Source organism: Ochotona curzoniae, unplaced genomic scaffold (assembly GCF_017591425.1).
Source record: "Ochotona curzoniae isolate NIBS_2020 unplaced genomic scaffold, NIBS_Ocur_1.0 scaffold_3208, whole genome shotgun sequence".
In the NCBI taxonomy this organism is placed as follows: domain Eukaryota; kingdom Metazoa; phylum Chordata; class Mammalia; order Lagomorpha; family Ochotonidae; genus Ochotona; species Ochotona curzoniae.
Genome location: NW_024467106.1, coordinates 4,271,792 through 4,296,290, shown reverse-complemented (window position 1 = coordinate 4,296,290; position 24,499 = coordinate 4,271,792). Strand labels below are relative to the sequence as shown.

The following is a 24,499-nucleotide window of genomic DNA, read 5'->3' as shown; positions in this document are numbered from 1 at the left end:
GGAGTGGGGGGGGGGAGGGTCCTCGCTGGGAGAGTCCCCAGCTGTTGCAGCCTTTGGGGGTTCAGTTAACGTGCTCCTCCCGATGAGGGTCGGACCCGAGACTCCTCGGGTCTCTTTTGCTCAGAGTAGATCGCACCTGCTGGTTGGGTGGGCTGCCAATGGGGCCCCTCCTGGAAGCCGGAACGGAGCTGGAAGGAGCAGGAGCGTCCGGGGCGTCTGCCTTCATCCTGGGCAGAACTTAGAGTTCCTCGTGCTGGGAGCCCTCAGTCAAGCCGCAACCCTGTATGTGCCTCAGTTTCTCCATCTACGAAATGAATGACTTGAAAAAAAAAAAAAGATATGTCTTATTTATTTGAAAAGGAGAGTGAGGAGAAGAGGGGAGAGGAAGAGAGAGATCTTCCATCTGCCAGTCCACTCTGGAAATGGCCATAATGGCTTGGACTGGGCCAAGCTGAAGCCAGGAGCCTGGAACTCCGTCTGGGTCTCCTGTGTAGGTTCAGGGGCCCAAGCACTTGGGCCATCTTCTGCTGCTTTCCCAGGCTCACTAACAGGGAGCTGGATGGGAAGTGGAGCAGCCAGGACTTGAACCACTGCTCTTGTCCTTACAAGCAGCAGCTTAACATGCTGCATCGTAATGCCAGCCCCAAAATGAGGGCCCCATGTCCAGTCTCTAGCTCCCCACCATCACCCCACCTTCCCAGCTGGCTGCAAGCTTGAAAGACCCAGGAGCTCTTGAAAGTCAGGGAGAGGGGCTGACATTGTGGCATAGTAGGCTAAGCCTTTATCTGTGACGCTGGCATCCCAGCTTTGAGCTACTTTACTTCCCAACCAGCTCTCTGCTTGTGGCCTGGGAAACCTTGGGGTCCTGCACCCACGTGGGTGACCCACAGGAAGCTCCTGGCTCCTGGTTTCAGATGGGCTCAGTTCTGGTCATCACTGCCATTTTGGGGGGAGGGGTGAACTAGTGGATGGAAGATCTTTCTTTTTCTCTGTAAATCTGCCTTTCAAATAAAAATAAACATATAGGGACCCGGCGCGGTGGCGCAGTGGTTAAGGTCCTCGCCTTGCACGCCCAGGATCCCATATGGGCACCGGTTCTAATCCCGGCAGCCCCGCTTCCCTTCCAGCTCCCTACCTGTGGCCCGGGAAAGCAGTCGAGAACGGCCCAAAGCCTTGGGACCCTGCACCCGCGTGGGAGACCCGGAAGAGGCTCCTGGCTTTGGATCGGCATAGCATCGGCCGTTGCACTCTCTTGGGGAGTGAATCATCGGACGGAAGCTCTTCCTCTCTGTCTCTCCTCTCTGTATATCTGCCTTTCCAATAAGAAAATAATAAAAATAAATCTTTAAAAAAAATGAAAAAATATATATATTTAAAAAAAAAATCAGGGGAAAAAACTCAATCCCAGGGTCTTAGCAGAGACCTCTTCTGGCCTGGAAATGGTTAACAGAGTGGCCCTACCCCCATCCCCACCATACCAACCCGTTATTAAAATGTGGGATATTTGCAATGCATTTGGCAATTTGCCATGGACCTTAGATGAAAACCAGACAGTCGCTCACCCCGTTTTGAGACCAAATTCTGAGCCCAGGGCTGCCTCCTTCCCCCTCCCCGGCCCCCTGGTCCCCACCCAGCCCTGCCCCTCCAGCCCAGGAGACTGGACTGGGCAGAGAAAGGCCGTGGGGGCAGGGCATCTGGACTGGGGCAGCGTTAGCCAGGCAGGTGCAGGGCAAAGGTGCTAGGTGGTCAGAACATCATGTACAAAGGCCCTGCAGCAGGAAGGGGTTGTGCTGCCTGCCCAGGGCTGCTCAGCTGGGACTGCTCGGTGTCTTGTGGCTGTGTAGAGACGTATGTGGTATCTGGGGAACCTGCTGCTTCCTGCAGTGCTCTGCGGGCCATGAGGGAGTCTATCTCCAACTTCAAGGTCACCCTGAGCCTACGGGCAACCACACTGGTCACTGGCCGCAGGGCTGGAGTATCCTGCCTCCGTGCGGTATTGGACCGGGCATGGGACCCCCCTGGGGACCACGCCGGTGTCTTGAGCCCCAGGGCCAGCCTGAGGTGCCTTTCTGCCTCTCCAAGCTGATGTCGGTATCTTGGGGTTGTGAATTCATGGGCAGCATGTCTGTAGGACCTCAAACCCCAAGATGGGAGGGCAGGCTCTGAGGTCTTCCCAGGCCGCACCTCCTTGCTCCTGCATTCACTCAACAAACATTTATCAAACTTTTCAGAGACCCTGAAATGTGATGGTGATAGTGAGGGGTGAGGGAGGGGATGGTGCATAGAGCTCTGAGAGCCTCAGCTTGGGGGGAGGCCCAGGAGGGCTCCCTGGTGGAGGTGACATCTCTACTGAGACATGAAGGTGAGCCAGGGAGGGGAAGGAACATTGGGGGCTCAGCTTGACTGTTGGGTGCCTGTCCTCCCGAGCGCTGGTCCCAGGAACATCAGCAGCTGGTCAGCCCCAAGGCCACCTGCCCTGGCCACACCCACCAGGGTAGACTGGGTGGGCTCCTGGGTGCAGACGGCTGCACGCCGTAGCTGAGATCCGAGTCCTCCTGGTGTGCCTTGCGCCTGGCCCTGAGTGTCCGCAGCTGAGACCAACTTGGTATCAGGCGGGAGCTGCTCTTGGTCCACATGCCAGACTCTTGTTCTAGAAGCCTGGCACCTTCTCTGTGGGCTTCCTCCTCTCCGCTCCCCCACCTCGTCTCTCCTCCCCCACACCCCACTTCCAGTCTATTCCAGCCCTGCCTCGTCTTCCCTGGTATCCCACTTGCTCCTCACTCCCTGAGGCCCGTGGGGGATCCCTTGGAGTCCCCACCACATCAAGTCCTGGGGGTCCACCTTTGCAAGCGAGTGAGGTCATGCTGCAGCAGCATGGGCAGGTGTCCAGGGCTCTGCGCCACACTGCAGGCTCCATGTTCAAATCCCAGCTCTGACCTCTACCTCGCCATGCGTGGCTGTAGTGTATAGCATCATTTCCCATGCCTCAGTTTGTTCATGTGTGAAATGGAGCTGTAGGCGGCTCCTGAGATGAGGAGGCTGTGAAGGGTTCTCCTGCTGCCCTCTGCGGCCAGCTGCCCTGACACCAAACCAAGCCCCACCCACCTTTTCATTTAGTTAGTGTTATTTAAAATTTATTTTTATTGGCAAGTCAGATTTACAGAGAAAAGGAGAGACAAAGAGAAAGATCTTCCATCTGCTAGTTTACCCCCCATGTGGCCATTTGGGATCCCAGTACATGCAACACGAGGACCCCAGCCACTAGGCTACTGTGTCTATTCATTTAGTTTTAAAAAGGCCAGTACTGGGTCCAGCACGATGGCTCAACTGGCTAATGCTCTGACTGCAAGCACCAGCATCCCCCATGGGCACGAGTTCATGTGTCACTTCCCTTCCAGCTCACTGCTTGTGGCCTGGGAAAGCAGTGGAGGACGGCCCAAAACCTTGGGACCCTGCATCTGCGTGGGAGACCCAGAAAGGCTTGCATGGCTCCCATGGCCCTGGCCGGGGGCCCAGTGTTAATTTGTGAAATCCACATCAAGGTCCCAGGGACCTGGGGTTTATTTTTGTGACCGTGTTGGCAGGACGATCACGGGGGTGTAGAGGGTGTGGGGGGCTGCTGTAGCGGGTCGGGATAAATGCTAATTAATAAAAGTTATTTATTTGGGTTGGAGCTGACTGCAGCCCCGGGGGTCAGGCACAGACTGGCTGCAGCACAAACACGGAGCGTCTCTCAACAGCTCGAGCGAGGCCAAGCCGAAGGGGCCGGTTTATTTGTCTTGGGGAGAATTTTCAGCTAATTCCCTCCAGGCTCTTGAGGCCCTTCCATTATCCGGATGGACAGAGTAAGAAAAACCCCGGGTGTGGGGCAGGAGCAGGGGGCTGAGAGCCGTCTAACTGTCTTCCATCCGCCCGACTCAGCCCTGCAGCAGCCGCGTGGGAAACGAATGAGAGGCAAAAAAGCGGCCACTGTCATCTTCCCTTTTATCCCCATCGTGATGGAACTGGGGGACAGGCGGATGCTGGCGGCCACCCCCATCTGGCTGCCTCTTCCCTGCGCGGGCCCCTCACGATGGTGTCCACACAGCCAGTTCCAATGGAGGCACTTTCATCCTTGGATGGAGCAAAAGGGGGCGCTTGGGACGTGGTCAGCCAGAACAACTCTGCATCTGCCGATCTGAGGCAGAGGAAGAGGCCTGGGGGTGGAGCTGGCCTTGCGGGGCACCCAAGGCCCAAGGCTTTTCTCTCTCAGGGACTATTTATTTATTCTTGAAATGCTTGCAGACTGGCTAAGCTTCCCAGGGACACCCCCACCCAGCACGGTGGTGCTGGGCGGAAGGAAGGCCATGATATCAGATAGCAGCCCCCAGAGGCGAGACGCCCCCACCGCCCCACCTCCAGCAGGAGCCGCTGCTTGAGCCCTGGTGGCCAGGGGCCCCTCCCGCCGTGGGCTGGGCTGCTGGGGACACAGGGACACCGTGGCTCAGGACAGTCTTGCCAAGGGGCGAGGACGTGGGCTAGCATCTGGACTCACCGTTCACTGACCCACAGCCATGGTGCACAAGGGCTTTGAAGCATTCATGGAAAATGCAACCAAGAATTTATTTTGCCACAGAACTATTTGAAGGCCCTGCCTACAAGCGGATCTTCAAAAAGTTCCCATGAAACTCGTAATATGAAAAAAAATCACATGGAATTTTGCAGTTTTCTTTGCACCAAAATAAGTCCCCCCTTTAATTCTGCATTAATTCAGCATTCCATATGGGTACCAGTTCATGTCCCCTCTACTCCACTTCCTGTCCAGCTCCCTGCTAACGCACCTGGGAGAGCAGCCGCAAGATGGTGCTTGGGCCCCGGCACCCATGTAGGACACGTGCAGGAAGCTCCTGGCTTCAGCCTGGCGCGGCCCTGGCTGCCGCAGCCATCTGGGGAGAAAATCAGCGGCTGGAAGATCTTGCTCTCTGCTCTTCTGTTGGACAGAGCCTTGGGGGTTCCCACTGCCATCCCCTGCACCCAGCCTTGCCCGTCAGCCAGCCTGACCAAGCCTCTCATCCCAGGCTGGGCACTGGCCACTCTACTTGCACCACATGAGGGCGATCTGCCAGCTCACAGCTTGTTGCAGCTGCCTGGCATCCCTTGTGGAAGCCGCAGGCGCACCGACTCCTGCAGATCACTTCCCACGGGCTAGAGTGGAGGCATGGGTGTGTGCTTGGCCAGGAGTGGGCCCTGAGTGCTGTGCCTGGGAATGTGACAGCCCTGCCGTGTCCCCATTCGCAGCGGCAGGTCAGCGGCCCCAGGGACAGGGCTCCCAGCCTTGGGCTGCTAAGCTGCCGGCAGATACGGGTCTCAGTGCCAGCTTGGGCGAGACACAGCCTGTGTATAGAACAGCCTTGTGGTGCCAGAGATTTGGGGTAAGGAGTGTGGGGGCCGCCCTATCCTGATGGCCCTGTGACCCTGGGAGCCATTGTGGTCGGCTGTGGGGGTGGAGCCAGCCCCAATCTGCATGAGAATCTGAGCTCCAATCCTCCCCATTCCCTCCCAAGAGCCAGCTTGGTGGGCCGAGGTCACTGGGTGAATTCCATGCAGGCACCCCCAGTTCTGAGTCGCTCAGGATGTCCCCCAAAAAGGTCGTTTTGACTCTGGCACCTTCTGCAACCCAAGAAACCTTGGCTGCAGGAGGGCAGAAATCGGCTCTGAGCAGGTGAGAGTTCCAGAAGCTTCCATGGCCCTGCCTCCAAGCTATTGACCCCCCTGGGCTTTTCAGCACCAAGGCCCTTGTTGTGGTCTCACGTTTCTCCCCATCGCTGGGTGGGGGGTGGGAGCCATTCCCAGGCCCCCAGCTATCATCCTCCTTGGCCTTTTCCCGGGGAGGGGTGACGGGGGAGGCCTGCATGGCTGCCAGCCCGGCTCGCTCCTGCGCCGTCTCCACCCCTGCCTGTCTCCTGCACGCTCCACAGGCTGACGCCACCGCCCAGAGTCCCAAACCAGGTCTCCCCACGCTGGTGCATTCGGCGCTGTGGCTCACGCCGAGCTCGGCTGCCCCTGGGGACCAGGTTAGCCTCTACTTACCTAGCTGCTGTCTGCTGCAGGGCGGGGCTCTTTGGCAACCTGGAATGTTCTAGAAACTTTTAGCTCACTACAGGCCTGGCACCGTGCAAAGAACACAGCGAGACGTGGACTGGCCATGTAAAGCTGGCCGTGGCATCCACAGAATCGCGAGTGGAACAGGTCTGGCCCCTCAGCAAGGACTCGCTGGCCCCCTATGACATTCCATTCCTAGGGGTCTGTGCCAAATATGCACTGGCAGAAATAGCAAGGCCTCTTTTTGTGGCAGAGGCTGACAGCACGCCATGGACCTGTAGGCGGGGCCGGGGTCAAAGCCATGGGGCAGCCTGGGACCAGAGCAGGCCATGGCGCAGGAGGCCAAGCAGGAGCCGCCCTTCCAGAGAGAAGAACCCGCATCTGTGCGAACAGCAACAACTTGTAGGATGAGTTCCTACGGGAGCAGGCATAGGACATCCACCTGCTACAGGAGCTGCAGTGTGTGGTGCCAAGATGGACGGTGGCACAACGGGGGGCAGGCGCTGACCTGCCCCTAAGGCGCCTGCCCCTCCCATCCTCCAGGGTCCCAGTTCAACTCCCAGCTCCAGCTTCACGCCCGAGAGGCAGCAGGGAAAACTTGGCTTGTGGTGGACTGTATTCCTGATACCCGCATGAGGGACCTCACGTGGGCTCCTAGCTCCTGGATTTGTCCCCCTGGCTGGCTGGCACCAGCATTTGAGGAGTGAGCCAGCGAATGGGCATGCTCTCTCAGCCTCTGCTCAGATAATTAATGTTTGAACGTGTTGCTGTGCCAACCCAGGGTTCCGTGCATGCCTCAGATGGCGTCAAGTCCTGCCTTTCCAGCTGCCAGGGCCCCGGAGCGGAGCGTCCCCTGTACCCTGGCCTGCCCCGGCCCCGTGGCACTGTGATTCCAGGGCCTGCCTTGCCTGCTGACATCTCTGCCCAGGCAGCTTCTCCCTAGCGTCCAGCAGGTGCATAGGAAGCCCAAGGCTGCCCTTTGCAGCTTGGGTCAGGCTGCTGAGTCTCAGCCGCCTCCAACAGTGACCTCTTGCAGACCCTTGAACTTGAGCCAGAGAACTGGGCCTTCCTAAATATTTCTCCCTCCCCATCATCACAGATCTGGGGAGACACGACCCCAGCATCCTGTCTGGAGTTCCTGAGGCATCAGCCCCCCAGAACCTTAGCTTCCCCCATTTCTTACTATTAGGATCATACTCTTATTATTTTATTATGATGACTCATTGGCAAATGATGACAGCAAGTGTCCTGCGTACCCCACCCCACCCCCAGCCGGGCCAAGCGCAGGGAACACGTGGCTGTCTCCTGGTCCCCCTTGTATCAGGACAGTGGTCTCTCATGAGCCAGTGTACCTGCTCCCTTTGGTGGCCCATGTGGGAGGTGCCTGAGGGCTTCTCCCTGTCCCATCGCTTGGCACGCAGGAAGTGCGATCCGAGCTGAACCGGGAGCTTTGGATGAAACACGAAAGGGACGCAGTGTGATGGGGCTGGGCCCGGGTTCCCCCAACACAGGCCCCTGCTGAACCCCGGGCTTCTCCGCAGGTGAGTGTCCCAGCCCCGGGCGCGGCGGCGCGGCCAAGCGCAAGAAGAAGCAGCGACGGAACCGCACCACGTTCAACAGCAGCCAGCTGCAGGCGCTGGAGCGCGTGTTCGAGCGCACGCACTACCCGGACGCCTTCGTGCGCGAGGAGCTGGCCCGGCGCGTCAACCTCAGCGAGGCGCGCGTGCAGGTGAGCGCCCCGCATCACGCACCTGCAGGCTTCCCATCCGACCTCCCCACTCACTCACTGTGTGACACTGAGCAAGTCACCCAGCCTCTCTACCTGAGTTCCTCCCTATGAAATGAACGTCACGCAGTCTGTTTTAAGAGGGGAGAGGAATGCGATGACAAAAGGGGGTTTTGGGCAATGTCGTTTTTAGAACGGGGCGGGGCTCAGACTTGGAGGAGTAATACCTTTGCTACAGCCGGCCCTGCTGGCTTTTCCTCTTTGTTCTGTCCATTTATTTGCCCAGCCCCCACCACCCACTCACCCACAAGTATCTCCGGTCATCGCACGTGCTTTCTTTAAAGACTGATCTGTTTGAAAGGCAGAGTGGCAAAGTGGTTCACTCCCCAAGTGACTGCAGGAACCAGGAACTCCAGCCAGGTCTTCCACATGGGTTCAGGGGCCCAAGTGTTTTCCCAGGTCTAGCAGGAAGCTGGGTTGGAAGTGGAGCAGCTGGGACTCGAACCAGCTGTGCCACACTGCTGCACAATTCTACAGATGAGGTCACTGAGGTTCCTACAAATGATGCTGCTGGCTCGGGCTTGTGGTGGGGCAGGTTCACCGCCCCCGCGGCCCTCTGGGGCTGGAGTGCCCCTCTGCAGCCTCCCACCCCAGCTCCTTGTTACCCTTCCCCCGATCCTGCCCCAGGTCTGGTTTCAGAACCGTCGTGCCAAGTTTCGCCGGAACGAGCGGGCCATGCTGGCCAACCGCTCCGCCTCGCTGCTCAAGTCCTACAGCCAGGAGGCTGCCATTGAGCAGCCCGTGGCCCCCCGGCCCACCACCCTAAGCTCTGACTATCTCTCCTGGACGGCCTCATCTCCCTACAGGTGAGAGTGGGTACCCTGTGGTTGGGGACAGGATGGGGCAGGGGACATTCCTGGGGGGAGCAACGTGCCTGGCCCCTTGTGTCTGGGGGAACCAAGGGGTGGTAAGTTGCATGCGTGCTCACAACCCGTGTGTGAGTGTTGCCAGCGTGCATGTGTGCATGGCTGCAGGTGCTTGCGTGCACACAGGGGTGTGTGTGTCCGTGCACAAGGAGGAACAGAGGCAAGACTTCCCAGCCCTCCATCCCCAAGGGAGCTGCCCTATGGAAAGGTCCAGCACCCATGTCATGGTTCAGGCCAGAGCCCGAGGCTGGGCGGGCAGAGGGAGTGGGAACGGGGTGGGTGGAAGTCAAGAACACACTCCAAAGTGGCCAGACGGGAAGGAAGGGGGAGATTCCAGAAGTCAGGGGTACCGCTGGACCCCAAAAGTCTTGCATGGGAGCTGGAGTCCCGTGGGAGGCGGGGCTGCCCTCCAGGGTTCAGGGTAGAGGTCAGCCCCAGAAATGGGCAGCCCCTTTAGGCCAGCAGCGCCTACCCTGGATGCCCAGGCTCCTCCCACCTCTGATAGTCCCGCCCCAGGCCAGGCACCCTAAGGAGAGCGAGCTTGATGTTTGGGTGTATGTGAGGATGGTGAACGGGGGATTGAGGGGCAGGACCAGGGGCTAGATTGCAGCTCCAACAGATACAGCAGTCAGCTGCAGGCCATGGGCCAGCCTTACCTGTGTGTCCTCTTGTTCCTGTCACCCCCAGCTCCGTGCCCTCCTACAGTCCAGGGAGTTCTGGTCCCGCGACCCCAGGGGTCAACATGGCCAACAGCATCGCCAGCCTGCGTCTCAAGGCCAAGGAGTTCAGCCTGCATCACAGCCAAGTGCCCACGGTGAACTGAGGGCCGGCCCCGCCAGGAGCCGTGACTGGCCTCCTCATCGACCAACCGACAGAAGAGGAGACCGCTGAACGGGGAGGAACTTCTTACCCCTGTCCTGGGGGAGGCTGGCCATGGTGCCCCGGATGGACTCCCGCGTCCCTGCGGAAGGACACTTGTTCCCCCGTGGTGCCGCCCACCGCCCCGTCCTTGGAGGGGCTGGGCCAGGAAGCGCCCAAGGGGCTGCCAGGGACCTCACCAGTCTGTGTATTAAAACCCTAGAGCTTTTGTCTTTAAGAAATAAACAGGTTTTTTTAAAGCCTCCCCCCAAAAAGTTGCAGGAGGGTTAGGGTAGAAGCAGTGGTGGCTGCTGGGGGCGGGGAGCTGAGTGGCCCAACAGGGGCCTGGCTCTGGCAGCAGGGGCAGCCTTGGACCCCTGCCTTGGTCTTGGCAGGGTTCTCCATAGCATTCAATCTCTGCCTGCCCACCGTGGGCAGTGTGGGCCCTGGAGGGGAGCGGGGAGGGGCAGACACCTGTCCTGAGCCCCCATCTCCATCCTGCGCCCCACAAGCACCCTGGGAGTCTGGCAGAGCCCTGCCCTGTGGCTGGGCAGCGTGGCATCCTCCACTGCATGGCTGGGGACAGATGGGGCGGCTGTGGGCTCCTGGACCAAGCAGAGTGAGTTGCTGAACGACCGTGTGGCAGGTGCGAGAACCCATGCTTCCTGGGCCTGCAGAGGCTGGGGACTCTTCTGGGTATTTCACTGTGGAGTGAGGGAGGTGCAGGCTGGAGGTGCAGCCTCAGCCAGAGCAAGGGTCTCTGCCAGCCAAGGCGCCAGCCCACTGGGAGCACCCAGCCCACCCAGTAACACCAACCAGTGACATCAGTGAGGTGTGCAGTTGAGGACAGCTGGGGCCAGCCCCTTCCCCTGGCTCCCATGCCAGATCTTCCGGCTAAAAGAGAGCCCCAGGAGCCTGGCACGATGGCTCAGTGGTTAAATCTTCACTTTGCAAGCGCCAGGATCCCATGTGGGCATCAGCTCGTGTCCTGGCTGCTTCAGGTCCCTTCCAGCTCCCTGCTTGTAGCCTGGGAAAGTGGCAGAGGACAGCCCAAGTCCTGCACCCATATGAGAGACCCAGAAGAAGCTCCTGGCTCCTGGCTTCAGATTGGCTCAGCTCTGGCAATTTCACCCATTTGGGGAAGTGAGCCAGCCGATGGAAAATCTTTCTGTGTTTCTCCTTCACTCTGTAAAATCTGATCTGCCTTTCCAATTAAAAAACAATCTTTGAAAAAATAACAAATAAAAGGGATCCCAGCCTAGCTCCAGGAGGCAGGCCTGCACCCCCACACACACCTGGATGGGAAGGGATTCGAGACATGGGTGGCCAGGACCCTGGCTTCCTGGTTCTGCTGGCCCGCACTGTGCCTCCTTGGTCCAGGGGCTGGTCAGGGACAAGAGTTTAGGCAGGTGGCGTGATGGCCCTGACCAGTCGGGGACACAGGGGGAGGATGGTGGAGGAGTCATGTAGGCAGCAAAGCAGGAGTGAGTGAGCTGGTGGGACTATGGCAGGCCTGCGTACAGCAGTGTCCTTAGAAGAGCCGGACAAGGAACCGACCTGGTAAAAGCTTCTGGAAGATACTGGCCAGACCAGAGCTGGGGCTCCCTGCCAGAGAGGGGGTCTCACCTGGGAGTGGGCCCCTGGAGCCCCAGCTCTGGAAGGCACGGTTGGGGGGGGTTCCCATGGAGATGCAGGTCCCCACCAACCTGCAGCAGATCTGTTCTCATGATTTTGGGCGGGGGGAGGAGCGTTCCTGGCACAATAACTCAAGATGGAATTGTGACTCCTCGCCTTGCATGCCCGGGATCCCACATGGGCGCCGGTTCTAATCCCGGCAGCTCCACTTCCCATCCAGCTCCCTGCCTGTGGCCTGGGAAAGCAGTTGAGGACGGCCCAGAGCCTTGGGACCCTGCACCCACGTGGGAGACCGAGGAGAGGCTCTTGGCTCCTGACTTCAGATTGGCTCAGTGTCAGCTATTGTGGGGACTTGGGGAGTGAACCAGTGGAGGGAAGATCTTCCTCTCTGTATATCTGACTTTCCAATAAAATTAAAAAAAAAATTTTTAAAGTGGAACAGCTGGAACTCAAACCAGCCTTCCTATGGGATGCTGGTGCCAGAGGCAGAGGCTTAGCCTACAATGCCATGATGTTGGCTCCTGGTATCAGCTTTGTAAAATATCAGATTAAACTCTGGACCATTAGCAGCTATAATAATAATACATTTTTAAAAAAACTATAATTCAATGTTATAGTTTTATATTTGGAGAATAGAGACAGACGTCCTATTGTTTTCTAAAAGTCAAAGAGTAGAGCTATTTCCAGCGTTCTCGCTGGCCAGGCCCAGACACCAGGCGGCCATTGTTACACGGATACCGCCCAGCAGCTTCTCTGGGGAGTTTCCAGTGAATTCCAAAAGAGAGCCTGGGGCTGGCGTTTGACTTTGCACGAATGCCTGGGTACAAGTGGCAGCTCCATGTTCCATCCAGCTCCCCGCTAACGGACACCATGGGAGGCAGCGGAGGACGGCCCCTGCACCCACCTGGGAGACCCGGAAGAAGTCCCTGGCTCCTGGCTTTGGCCTGGCTCAGTGCTGACCGCTGTGGCCGTCTTGGGGGTGAGAGCACAAGTGAACGGGAAAGCTCTCTCTCTCCCCCTCTCTGCGGAGTTCTTTGAAATAAATAAATATTTTTATTTTAAAAAGTTCATGATAAATGTGTATTATAAGAAACCATTCGTGGGCGGTGGCGCAGTGGTTAAGGTCCTCGCCTTGCACATCCGGGATCCCATATGGGCGCCGGTTCTAATCCTGACGGCCCCACTTCCCATCCAGCTCCCTGCCTGTGGCCTGGGAAAGCAGCAGAGGACGGCCCAAAGCTTTGGGACCCTGCACCCGCGTGGGAGACCTGGAGGAAGTTCCTGGCTCCTGCCTTCGGATTGGCGCAGCACCAGCCATTGTGGGGACTTGGGGAGTGAATCATCGGATGGAAGACCTTCCTCTCTGTCTCTCCTGTCTGTATATCTGCCTTTGCAATAAAAATAAGTAAATCTTAAAAAAAAAGAAAAGAAGAGAGAGAGAGGAAGATCCAGGGGTCAGGGGACGATCTTGTTGCCCGCCGCCTTCCGCTGGGCTTTGGGCACTAGCTCTTGGTCTCTGCCCCTTGGGCCAGAGTTTCATATTGTTGCTTGATGGCAAGCTCGGGAACACAGAGAAGGGGCTGGTAGAGTTGACCAGTGAGGGCACAGGGGGCCTGGGCTCAGTTTACATAACGCAGCGTTCCCAGGCTGTGTCTAACAGGACACTGGTCCCCCTCTTCACCTCGGCCTTTCTCCTCTCAGAAGCAGACGTGTCTCTCTCTCAGGCATGGGGGGAAAGTCGCATTCAGCTCAATGCCTAGCAAACCAGATGCTCCACACGGTCCTGCCCTTCCATTTGTCCCTGCGTAGACACCTGCGGTCCAGGTGTGGGGTCGCGTCCTACCACCAGGGGGCAGTGTGACTGCTTCCAGCGCCAGGCGGAGCTGCAGGGGCCGCTGCACCTGCAGCTGGTCTGGGGTTCCCTGAGCCCCACTCCCTGCTCTTGGGGTCCTGCAGGGCGGGATCCCATCGCCAGAAAAGCTGGGGGGGGGGGTCCCTGCGGGGCGCCTGGAGGAGTCCCAGAACCCTGAGTTCAGAAGTGGAACTCCTACTGTCGGCATCAGCTTCCCTGGGAGAGCGGACAGTGAGGGGTGGCTGAGGCCGAAGGGGACGCCCACAGGACCCAGGAAGCCCGCTGAGGGAAGCTGCTGGCCACTCAGGGTCAGGGGCCAGTCCTGACCATCGGGCCACAGACAGGCACCAGCAGGTGGGAGCCCCAGGCCTGCTGGTGCACGGGAGACGCCAGGAGCACGCAATCCCAGAGACCATGACCAGCTGCTCCAAAACTCCAGTTTAATGAACAAAACCACACACGTGTTCTCAAGCAGGAGCCCACCCGGGCACACGCATCCAGGCACACACAGCCATGCGACTCCTCTTAGGGTGGACATTGCTGCTTCCAAAATTCACACATGCTTAAGGAGAAAAAACCCTGAGTGACCGGTCACACAGAGCCCACCGTCCTCCACCGGGGGAGGGCGCCCAGAGGAGGACACACACCATCTACACACAGGCACACACTTACACACAGCTCCCCACCCCTCTCAGGCGGGACCCCAAGAAGCCGGCTCAACAGGAGACCCTGGGCCCATCACAATCTGAAGCCAGGGACGGTCCCTGGGGATAGTGGTGGCTGTGAGTGGTCACAGGTGGCGGGCCGCCTCCCATAGGATCTGCAAGGCCATGGAGGCGCAGGGCAGCTGGGCCACCGTGTAGGCCAGGGAGCGGGTGGGCGCCCGCAGCCGCCCCAGGTAGGCCACCGTGTGCACCAGGCGGCCCAGGAAGAAGATGAGGAAGTGCATCCAGGCCACGAAGGGGTCAGGCCCCAGGAAGGAGTAGACAAGGCCCAGGAAGAGGAAGGGGTAGATGGTCTCCATGTCGTTGCGGTGAGCCCTGCAGAGACAAGACGGGCAGTGAGCCAGGATCCTGGGAGGGGGCGGCGAGGGGATAAGAGGGTCACCCCGGGGACCTGTCACACCACCCTGCCTCCCCATCCTCTGGTTCTGACAGGTGGGTCAAGGGGAGCTCCGTCCCATCAACTCTGGTCTGAGCAAGCAGTGAGACCACAGTGGGCGCATGATAAACAGCTGGCCACAAACCCCGTGAACACAGCAAGGCCTGGACCCTGCTCAGCACAAACTCAGGCAGCAGCAGCTGGCGTATCTGTCCCTGACAAGCATTCATGTTGTGGTCCAGCCACATGGAAAGCAAGTTTGTGCCGTAGCAGGCTGAGCCACCACCCACAGTACTGGCATCCTGTGGGAGCACCGATTCTGGCCCCGGCTGCTCTGCTGCCATCCAGCTCACCTGCTAAGGTGCCTGGAAAGGCACTGGAGTACGGCCCAAGTGTACCACACTGGAGACCTGGACGAAATTCCTGGCTCCTGGCTTTGGCCTGTGCCAGCCCTGGCTGGCGAGGTCATTTGGGGAGTAAACCAGCAAATGCAAGATTTTTTTCTCTCTCTCCCTCCTCTCTAATCTGCTTTACTAATAATAAATAAATACATCTTTTATAAAAGTGCATGGGGGCAGGTGTCTCGCAGCTGTGAGGAGGATGCCGCCTGCCCAGCAAGAGCCAGGCTCCAGGTGGATCCTGGGGATCCCATTGCTGAGAAAAAAAAAACACACTGAGAACTGGGGCCACGCCAGCTCCCCCTGGCAAAACAAGCTTTTCTCCCAAGCCACTCCATCCTGCGGACATGCAGCCTCCCCGTTAGGACTGCCAGGTCAAGGCGCCCCCAAATACGGGTTGCCTTCGGGCGATACCTCCTGGATGAGACGTCTTGCAACACTGACCTTCAAGGGCACTTGGAATGTTTGTGGGGAAATGCAATCACAAAAACCACATCTATGTTGGTGCCAAAAGCCTTGAAATCCAGGCTGTTTAGAAAGCTACTTCGAAATGTGGATCATCAGGAAGCGCTGGGTGAATTTCACCATTGTTTAACACCAAAATAAACTTCTCTGTTCATTCCATGTTCCCCCAAGCGCCAAGAAGGAGCTGCGTATTTATTTGAAAAATTCAGGGAAAGTACAAGACACAAAGGAAACCCATGGGACCAGAGGGCTCTCCCAAAAGTACATGTTTACGTGGTCCTGGGGAAGGAGCCCAGAGCTGGGCAGCGGCCCACTCACCTGGAGTGGACAGGAGGGAGGAGAAGGTGCAGGGGCCCAGGGCGTGGCCAGGGCAGGGCGGGGTGGTGGGACAGACCGGCAGTGTGAATGCTGAGCCCAGTGCCCACGGCAGCCACTAGTGAGAAAGCGCCAAGCGCCTGGGGGCGGCCCTGACCTCTGTCCCCTGCCTGTCTGACAGGTCTCAAACCACAATGGGGAAGCACAGCCGGAGCAGGCACAGGGACAGGGGGCCGTGGTGATGCAAGGAAGCTCACCTCCCCCTCCACCCCTCCCCGCACCTCCCAGAGGGAGGACCTGGCGGCAGTCACGCAGCAAACCCGGGCGCATGTGTCATTGCATTGACTGCCTCACCGAGGGCGAGCCTTCCAAAGCCGGTTCCCACCAGACTGGACTTGCCTGGTTGGCCTCCAGGTGGTAGTGCCGGGGAGGGCAGGGCTGGCAGCGGTGACCCCGGATGCCCCCCTGCTCGCCTCGCCTTCCTTCCCTGGCCTCAGCTACAGCCATGTGGCTGGCTAGCAAACCCACTGTCCTTCCCGTTGTAGCTAGCAGCACCAAAGGACATTGTCTGGGGGCTGGGGGTGGTCCCAGGAACCCCAAGGGCTGATGCAGTGGGTGGCTGCGAAGTCACCAGTGTTCATCATCACCAGCTCTGTCCAGGGAACAACTGAACCCTGCCTGCTGGCACTTCCCTGTGCGGTGGAAAAGGAGTGCTGGGCTGGGAGCCCCAGTTCGGCTGGGGTTCTGACTTGCTCTGTATCTTTCGCTCTCTGGCCCTTAATCCGCTGTCCGCAGGAGGAGCAGGCTGGAACAGACTGGCCGGCTCCCTTGGCCTGAGTCTACATCCCCCAGAAGGCCTGAAGACCCACCACCCACCAGCGCTTGGTCCATTGCCCCCTCCCACCAGCCAGGCTGGGGAACAGCTGGCCCGCGGGTCCTCAAGGTTACTCAGTTTGGCCCTGCCCAACCAAAAACAAAAACAAAAAAGCTCTCATTAACTCTGCAGCAGGCTAACACTGAGGGTGAGGGTTTTGTAAGGCCATGAATGAGATCATATATAGCCAGGTGCTTCTTGGCAGACACAAGGGTCTCCACCCCTGTGTGGGTGGGATGTGGCCTACGTGGGTCCCTGTGGCCCCTTAGCAGGTGATTAGGGTCATATAAGGTCACCACAGTGCAGGCCCACAATGGTGGTTTTTGGATAAAGCCACTGCCTATGGTGCTGGCATCCCATATGGGCGCCGAGACATGTATCGGCTGCTCCACTTCGGATCCAGCTCTCTGCTGATGTGCCTGGGAGAGCAGTGGAGGAGGGTCCAAGTCCTTGCATGCCTGCAGTGGTGACACGGGAGACTGGGATGAAGCCCCTGGGTTTGGACTAGCCCAGCCCTAGCTGTGGCCATCATCTGGGGAGTAAAACAGAAGAAGGAAGATCTCTCTCTCTTTAATGCTGCCTTTTGCCTTTTCAAATAAATGTATCTTAAAAAGAAGAAGAAGCAGCAGAGAGGCTGGAGGGAGAACACACACCTCCTCTCCCATCTTGCTGGAGAAGCCCTGCCCTGCCTTGCAAGACCATCGCCAGACCCTGACCTTGAACCTGAGCCAACACAAACATTCTCCTTTGCTGCTCACCGACGCTGCAGGCCTGTGTCCTTGGCATACCCCTTGGCCACTCTGCCATCTCCTGCAGGCCACCTCGGCCTGTGCACAGGCACCCGTGACCCTGATGGAACCGAGGCCCCAGTTTCCTGCAGACTTGGACGCAGGTCTTGGCTCCAGCCTGAGCTAATCTGCAAGCCCGTTCATGCCTCAAGCGCTTGCTGGCGCACTCCAGTGGTCCCCCTCCAATGGCCCCCATGCAGACTCGGCTAATCTTTAGCCAGGTTTCACTTCCGGGGTGAGGATGGGGGCTGTCTCGCCAGGGGTTCGGCCAGCTTTCCAGTATCAGACGGCAGAATAACTGGTTCTCCAGGCTCCGCACCCAGACGTCAGCATGACATTAGGCGGAGTCTGGGGTGAGGGGCGCAGAAGGAGAACCCTGGGAGCCAGTGGACCCCCGTGCACAGCACAGCAGCTTCCCAACCCTCACAGACGCAAAGCGTGGTTGGGATGGGGGCACTCCCACAGCTCACGTGCTCAGGGGCAGTTTTCCTTGAGCAGGAGACGCTGCTTCTAGTGGCCAACTTACCCAGCCCACCCTCTGCACAGCCCCCAGCTCAGTGTCCTCACTGCTGCGGGGAGGGGTGGAGCCCGTGAGGGATGAGGATGCCAGAAAAGCAAACAATTTCACTCACTTCCTGTGTTACACAGCCCGGTCATTTTCTCAAAGCCCACGTATGTATATTAACAATGGCCAAGAAAAACACGGGGAGAGAACGCGGGGCCCTTCTTTTCATAAAAGAATGTCTTGTATTCAAACCCCAGTATCACACCCATTTCCCTTCAGACACCTGAGACACCTCGGAGGACCGGGAAGGAGCCTGCCCGGGGTGCGCCCAGCCCAGCCCAGCCCAGCCCCAGCGCACGCACACCTCGGGCAGTGCCACTTTCCGCCTCCCCTGCGAGCCCCCTGCCCTGCTCCTGCCTTCTGCAGAGAACAGGAAAAGGCAGCCAGAGCTGCAGCGCTGGCCCTGGACACAGGAAGCTCGCCGTGGGCCCCTCGCCGTCCGCCCCGGGGTCTTAGCCACGCGTTTGAGTCACATCCACTGATGCAGAAAGCGCTGATGAAATCGCGGATGCTGGGAAGCCGGGAGCCTCCGCAGGACACGCCCATCGCGTGCCTCACGCTGTGAAAAATATTTAGACGTAGAGGACGCAGAGGGGAATAGCTAACGGGATTAGGACTGGCTGGGTTTCCCCTCTTCCTTTTACGTATTTTTGGTGTGACCCAAGCTGTATGCCAGAAGCAGTTGTTTTGAGACGCAACGCAGACCCCAAATACAATGTCAGTTCTCACCAGCCACGTTGGCAGCGGCCCGCCCCCAAGGTCTGACCATTTAAGGGCATGTCAAAAAGTGTACTCAAAAAAAAGGAATTAAAAACGAGTCCAGGAGTGGGTGCTTGGTCTAGCAGTCCACACATCCGTTAAGACTCTCCAACCCCATATCCCAATTCCTGGCTGGATAAGGCCATCATTGCTACTCCCCATGTCAGACTGTAGGTTTGAGACCCAGCTGCTCCACTTCTGAGCCAGCTCCCTGTGGACACACCCGGGAAGGCAGCAGAAGATGGCCCAAGCGTCGGGGTCCTGCCACCTATGTGGAGCCCCGGCTGGAGTTCCAGGTTCCTGGCTCCCCCCTGACCATGGCACTCAGCTGGGGAGTGAACCAGCAGATGGAAAGTGTGTGTGTGTGTCCCTCTTTCTGTCACTCTTTCAAATAAATAAAATAAATCTTTAAACAAATAAAGGTAAGTTAATTTGGTGCAAGGACTAATTTAAAGATTTGTTTATTTACTTGAAAGAATTACAAGAAAAGAAAGGTCTCCTATCTGCTGACTCTCTCCAGACAGCCAGAGTCAGGCCAAGCAGAGGCCAGGACCTGGAACTCCATCCGGGGCTCCCGCAGGGGAGCTGGGACCCAAGCACTTGGTGCCTCCCCAGTGCGTAAGCAGAGATCAGGATAGTTACTGAAGCAGCCAGGACGGCAATGTGTGCCGATGCTGGCACTGCCATCGGACGATCCCGACTGACACACCAGCTGTGCGAGCAACGGGCACTCGTTGACCACGTGCTTGCCCCCTGCAGCCTTGCCCACATACTCGCGGAGGCCGACGCAGGAGATGGACACACCCTGGGGTCCAGGGGACAGAGGGCCCAGCGCCCTGGCTGAAACAGCACACAGGCACACCCCGGCAGGCACCCTGATGGCTGTGACTGTCTGGCCCGGGAGTGGGAACAGACAGGACAGCGAGGAAGGATCAGCAAAGACTGTCTTCATGAACAGCCTGGGCTGACTGTGTCACGGTTTTTAAAGATTTATTTATCTGAAAGGTAGAGTTACAGAGAGGAGAGGGAGACAGACTTTTCATCTGCTGGTTCACTCCCCAGGTGACCACAATGACCAGGCCCAAGCCAGCAGCCAGGAGCTTGCTCTGGGTCTCCCACGTGGGTGCAGTAGCCCACGCACACGGGCCATCCTTTGCTGCTCATCCAGGTGAATTGGCGGGAAGCTGGATGGGAAGTCGAGCAGCCGGACTCAAGCCATCACCCACATGGGATGTCGGCACTGCAGACGGCAGCTAAACCAACGATGCCGTCGCGCCAGCCCCGTGCTGTGTAATTCTAAGTGAGGAGCGTGTGTGAGGACACTGTGAGAGTTTGTACAAAACACAGTCTGCCTTGCAAATAAATGATAAATAGTTCATTAACATTTTAAAAAGGAGGAGCCAGCGCCTTGGCTCAACAGGCTAAACTTCCACCCTCAAGCACCGGTTTTCCATATGGACACCGGTTTGTGTCCCAGCTATTCCACTTCCCGTCCAGCTCCCTGCCTGTGGCCTGGGAAAGCAGTCGAGGACAGCCCAAAGCCCTGGGACCCTGCACCTGCGTGGGAGACCCAGAGGAGGCTCTTGGTCCCTGGCTTTGAGTTAACTCAGTTCTAGCTATTGTGGCCATTTGGGGAATAAAGCAGCTGATGGAAGATCTTTCTTTCTTCTTTTCTCTGTAAATTTAACCTTTTTTTTTTAATTTATTTATTTTTACTGGAAAGGCAGACATACAGAGAGAAGGAGATTCAGACAGAAAGAATTTCCATCCGCTGCTTCGCTGCCCAGGCAGCCGCAACAGCCAGTGCTGAGCCGGTGCGAGTCAGGGGCTTCCTCAGGTCTCACACACGGGTACAGGGTCCCAGGGCCGTCCTCGACTGCTTTCCCAGTTCACAAGCAGAGAGCTGGATGGGAAGTGGGGCAGCTGGGACGCAAAACAGCACTCATATGGGATCCTGGTTCATGCAAGGTGAGGACTTTAGCCACTAGGCTACCACGCCGGGCCCCAATCTGACTTTCAAATAAAAAATAAACACACACACATACATATATATATACATATATATACATATATATACATATATATATATATATATATTTTAAATCTCCTGGAAAAAATTTTTAAAGAAGATGGGGAGCATTTGGCATAAGTGTTCAGGTGGTCCCAGGTCTGCTCATGCGCACCCTGGAGGCAACAGGTCATGGCTCAAGTCCTTGGGTCCCTGCCACCCACGGGGGAACCTGCACTGGCCTCCTGCCCTGGCTACTGAGGGCACGTGGAGAGTGAACAGATGACAGCTCCCCATCCACCTCCCCTGCCATTCGTTTCCCTTCTCCCCTCCCCCAGGACCCAAGCAGTACTTGCCTAAGGCATCGCTCTACGTCAGGGTCACTTCTGCAATACTGGGGGCCCCCGTGTCGCAGGGCGTCCTCAGGGTTGGCAAAAGCCTGGAACACAGCAGGAGCAGGGTCACGGCCTGCAACACAGCTAGCCACCCACCCATGCCTGTACTCCGCCCTCAGATAGAAGAGCCCGGCACCTGTAGCATGGGCAGGTGCATGGCCACTTGGTCAGCGTGCAGCTGATGCACATGGGGGATCTGACAGAGTCTGGGGTGTCAGGGGTGCACTGCAATTGGCCAGAAGGAGGGCAGGGTGGGGCCACAGGTGAGACAGTGGACCAGCACACACTAAGGCCCTGGGGTCAGAAGCCAGCTGAGTTACAGCAGAAAAACAGGCAGGACTAGAGCGACAAGGTCCTGAAGCGGGGCAGGGGCAGGGGGCGGGCCCCAGGATGACGCATTCAGGACCAGCAGGGGTCGCTAACAGTTTGGATGTTGCATGGAGAGGACTTGACAAGACCTGGAGCCGGTGTGGTTCAAGGCCGGAGACCTGGAAAAGCCTAGGGCGGGCACCCAGGATGTGTCTCCCTCAAGGTCATGCTGCAGGTCCCCGAGGCAGCATCCAGCTGACAGGTGACCACCACCCCCATCCCCACTCTAGGGGGGCAGGCTGGGCTTGCCCTGCCCCAAAGTGAACAGCCTGTCAAGGCTACAAGGAGTGCTTCACGTCCAGCTTGTCCTGCAGCTCTGTCTGTCCCACCGAGTCCCAGGTGGGACTCCCCGCCACCCTGCCAGCCACCACTATCTTCCAAGGGGCCTCGGTGTCCAGTGGGCACCTGCCCAGGGAGCCTGCAGCCTTGCCCACCTCGCATCACCTGCCCTGGCCAGGAGCCTGCTACTCAGAGCCCTGGATGCAAGCCTCCCAGGTGCTAGGGGTGGGCTCACCCCAAGCAACAACCTGTCCTAAGGACACACAACACCAGGGTTGTGGTCTCCCGTGTTCCGGAGGGAACCTCAGACCTGCCCGAGGGGGGGGATGGGAGAGGAAGTCCCAGACCAAGTCTGTTGTCCCTTAGGGGCCTGTGAAGGGGATATCTCCTCCAGTCCTTTCTACTGACCAGGCAGGAAAGCCCAGGGCAGGCTGGGCTCCTCCTCCCTTTCCTAAACTAGGCTGAGATCTTCTCCAATCCTGAGCTGGGGGTGGGCCCTGGAGTGGGTGCGTGGGGTGCAGCCCAGGCCATGTGGCTGTGTGCACCTAAGCTGAGGGGAGGGGGCGCCCCTCCGACCCCCAGGCCGTGGTAGGAAGGCCTGCATTTGCATGCACCTGGTTTTTGAAAGGCAGAAATACTGGGAGAAAAAGACAGGACCAAGGGAGACCCCCTGTTGGCTGGCTCACTCCCCTAAAGCCTGCAGTAGCTGGGGCTGGCCCCGGCAGAAGCCAGGAACTCCATCAGGGTGTCCCCACCCCGGTGAAGTGGCAGGGATGGTTTCATTGTTACCAGGGCACTGGGACGGGAGAGTGGAGCTGGGACACAAGCCCTGGACCAAGACAGAAAGTGGCTCGCTCATCTACCAAAATCCACAGGTTCCCCAGGATCTTCTAAAAAGATCCCGGGGTGTGGCTGCAACCCCGCACTGTCCAGGCGGAGGTGATGGAGTGTGCTGGGCTCTGGGCTCCAGGCGCCCACTCCTAACCGGTTCAGGAGTGCCGGGAGGCCACCCTGGGACTCCGGGAGCGGGGAATTTCCACTAAAAGACTTCCCGGCTCCTACTCCACCCAGCCTCCTCCAGGATTCCCACGCGTCACCCTCCCGGGAGACCCTCTGGCGGAGGGCACCCTCAGCCAAGAGAGGGGAGCCGGGAGCCAACGTCCCCAGGGGCGGGATCCCAAGGGCCCAGCCGGGCGCCGTCCAGCAGGGGCTGCTCCCCAGCAGGGGCTGCTCCCGTGCTGGCCCTGCGTCCTGCGTGGCCGGCCCGGCGGCACGTACCTTCTTCCGCAGCCTCACTTGGCCGGTGATCACAGCCAACGCGTACATCTTGAGCACCAGCAGCACGCTGCAGAGCAGGAAGCCCGGGAGCGCCTGGCCGCTCGCCATCGCCAGAGCCGGGGCAGGCATCTCCTGGAGCGAAGACTCTCCAAGTGTCGGCCGCCGGGAAGGAGCCTATGAGCGCTGCGAGGGATAGCAGCCGCGGGACCTCACCGCGGGGGCGGGCAGTCCCCCAGGCAGGAAGATCCCGCCCACTCCCGGTCCTCCGGTTGGGTCCTTCTCCTGGGGGTGGGGGTAAGGGGGCAGCACCGCCTCTGGACCTCCAACCTTATCACTGAGCCTTTTGGGTTTTTTTTAAGATTTTTAAAATTTATTTTATTGGAAAGGCAGATTTGCAAAAAGAAGGAGAGCCAGAGAAGGGTTTTCTTTCACTCATTCATCCGTAAGTAGCGGCAATGGCCAGAGTGAGCCGATCCAGGAGCCAGGAGCCAGGAGCTTCTTCCGGGTCTCCAATGCAGGTGCAGGGTCCCAAGGCTTTGGGCTGTCCTCCACTGCTTTCCTGGGCCACAGGCAGGGAGCTGGATGGGAAGTGGAGCAGCCAGAACGAGAACCAGCATTGATATGGGTTGCTAGTGCTGCAAGACAGAGGATTAGCCAGTTGAGCTACTGTGCCACCCCACTTACACCAAAAAAAAAAAAGTTTTTAAAAACAAAAGACTCTGGCCCGGGTCCAGCACCGTGGCCTAGCGGCTAAAGTCCTCGCCTTGAACGTGCCAGGATCCCATATGGGAGCCAGTTCTAATCCTGGTGGCCCCACTTCCCAGCTCCCTGCTTGACGCCTGGGAAAGCAATCAGGGACAACCCAAAGCCTTGGGACCCTGCATCTGCGTGAGGGACCTGGAAGAAGTTCCTGGCTCCTGGCTTTAGATCAGCGCAGCTCCGGCCGTTGCGCTCACTTGGGGAGTGAATCATCGGACAGAAGATCTTCCTTTCTGTCTCTCCTCCTCTCTGTATATCTGACTTTGCGATAAAAATAAAAATAAATCTTTAAAAAAAAAAAAAAGACTGCAGCCCAACACAGTGGCCTAGAGGCTAAAGTCCTTGCCTTGGAACCACTGGGATCCCATATGGGCCCCAGTTCATATCAGATCAGCTCACTCTGGCCATTGCAGCTATGGCTTGATTTTCTGAAAAGACAAACCAGAACCTTCCAGCAGAGACCAGGAGACACGGCACGGGGGAGGACGTGACCCACGTCACCTGGAACCGCAGGGGAAGACCCTGCCGGGAAACCACGCCTGATGGACATGACTTCACGGCTGGAATCATCTCTGCAGAAGCTGAAATGAGCCAACAAGACCAAGAACGACAGAACCTTCTGTGATCTGTGGCCAGGAATGTTGGTGGAGCCGCCCTTGAGTGTGGCTGTGTGTGTTTACAGGGTGAAGCGGCCGCTGCTGTTCTGAGAGTGTGTAGCTCTGGCCATGGCCTTGACTCTTGCTCAGCCCCCCGTCTTTCTGTCCTTCTGTCCTTTTTATTTTTTAATGGTCCAGATTGAGTATTCTAGAGTCCATCTCTCCCAATGATTTTTTTTTTTAAGATTTTTTTTTTTAATTGGAAAGGCAGATTTACACAGAGTAGGAGAGACAGAAAGATCTTCCATCCACTGGTCCACCACCAAATGACTGTGGTGGCTGATCCAAAGCCAGGAACCAGGAACCTCCTCTGCGTCTCCCAAGGTCTTGGGCCATCCTTAAGTATTTTCCCAGGCCACAAGCAGGGAGCTGGATGGGAAGTGGAGCAGTCTGCCATATGGGCTGCCAGCAC

The 24,499-nt window shown here is 58.0% G+C and overlaps 2 protein-coding genes across 2 annotated transcripts in view; one reads left to right on the top strand and one right to left on the bottom strand.

Annotated features, from left to right (window-relative positions):
* PRRX2 (paired related homeobox 2) overlaps positions 1–9,577 on the top strand; it is a 28,432-nt gene extending 18,855 nt beyond the window's left edge. The window contains exons 2-4 of the mRNA XM_040963163.1: positions 7,623–7,810; positions 8,495–8,673; positions 9,421–9,577. Coding sequence (XP_040819097.1) covers positions 7,623–7,810; positions 8,495–8,673; positions 9,421–9,556 — 503 coding nt within the window. The 3' untranslated portion in view covers positions 9,557–9,577. The remainder of the gene's footprint in view (positions 1–7,622; positions 7,811–8,494; positions 8,674–9,420) is intronic.
* Positions 9,578–13,508: 3,931 nt separating this feature from the next.
* Positions 13,509–22,804, bottom strand: PTGES (prostaglandin E synthase). Its single transcript, XM_040963164.1, has 3 exons — positions 22,673–22,804; positions 20,708–20,790; positions 13,509–14,118 (listed from the first exon to the last, which is right to left on the bottom strand). Exons 1-3 carry the CDS (start codon positions 22,799–22,801, stop codon positions 13,869–13,871), a joined length of 462 nt encoding a protein of 153 aa, XP_040819098.1. The 5' UTR covers positions 22,802–22,804; the 3' UTR covers positions 13,509–13,868.
* Positions 22,805–24,499: the final 1,695 nt, after the last annotated feature.

Excerpts from the sequence above, each read along its gene's own strand:
- PTGES (XM_040963164.1), bottom strand. The coding sequence starts at position 22,801 with ATGCCTGCCCCGGCTCTGGCGATGGCGAGCGGCCAGGCGCTCCCGGGC. Across the intron at positions 20,791-22,672 it reads AAGTGAGGCTGCGGAAGAAG|GCTTTTGCCAACCCTGAGGA; the intron begins GTACGTGCCGCC and ends GCTGTGTTCCAG. Across the intron at positions 14,119-20,707 it reads GACGTAGAGCGATGCCTTAG|GGCTCACCGCAACGACATGG; the intron begins GCAAGTACTGCT and ends TTGTCTCTGCAG.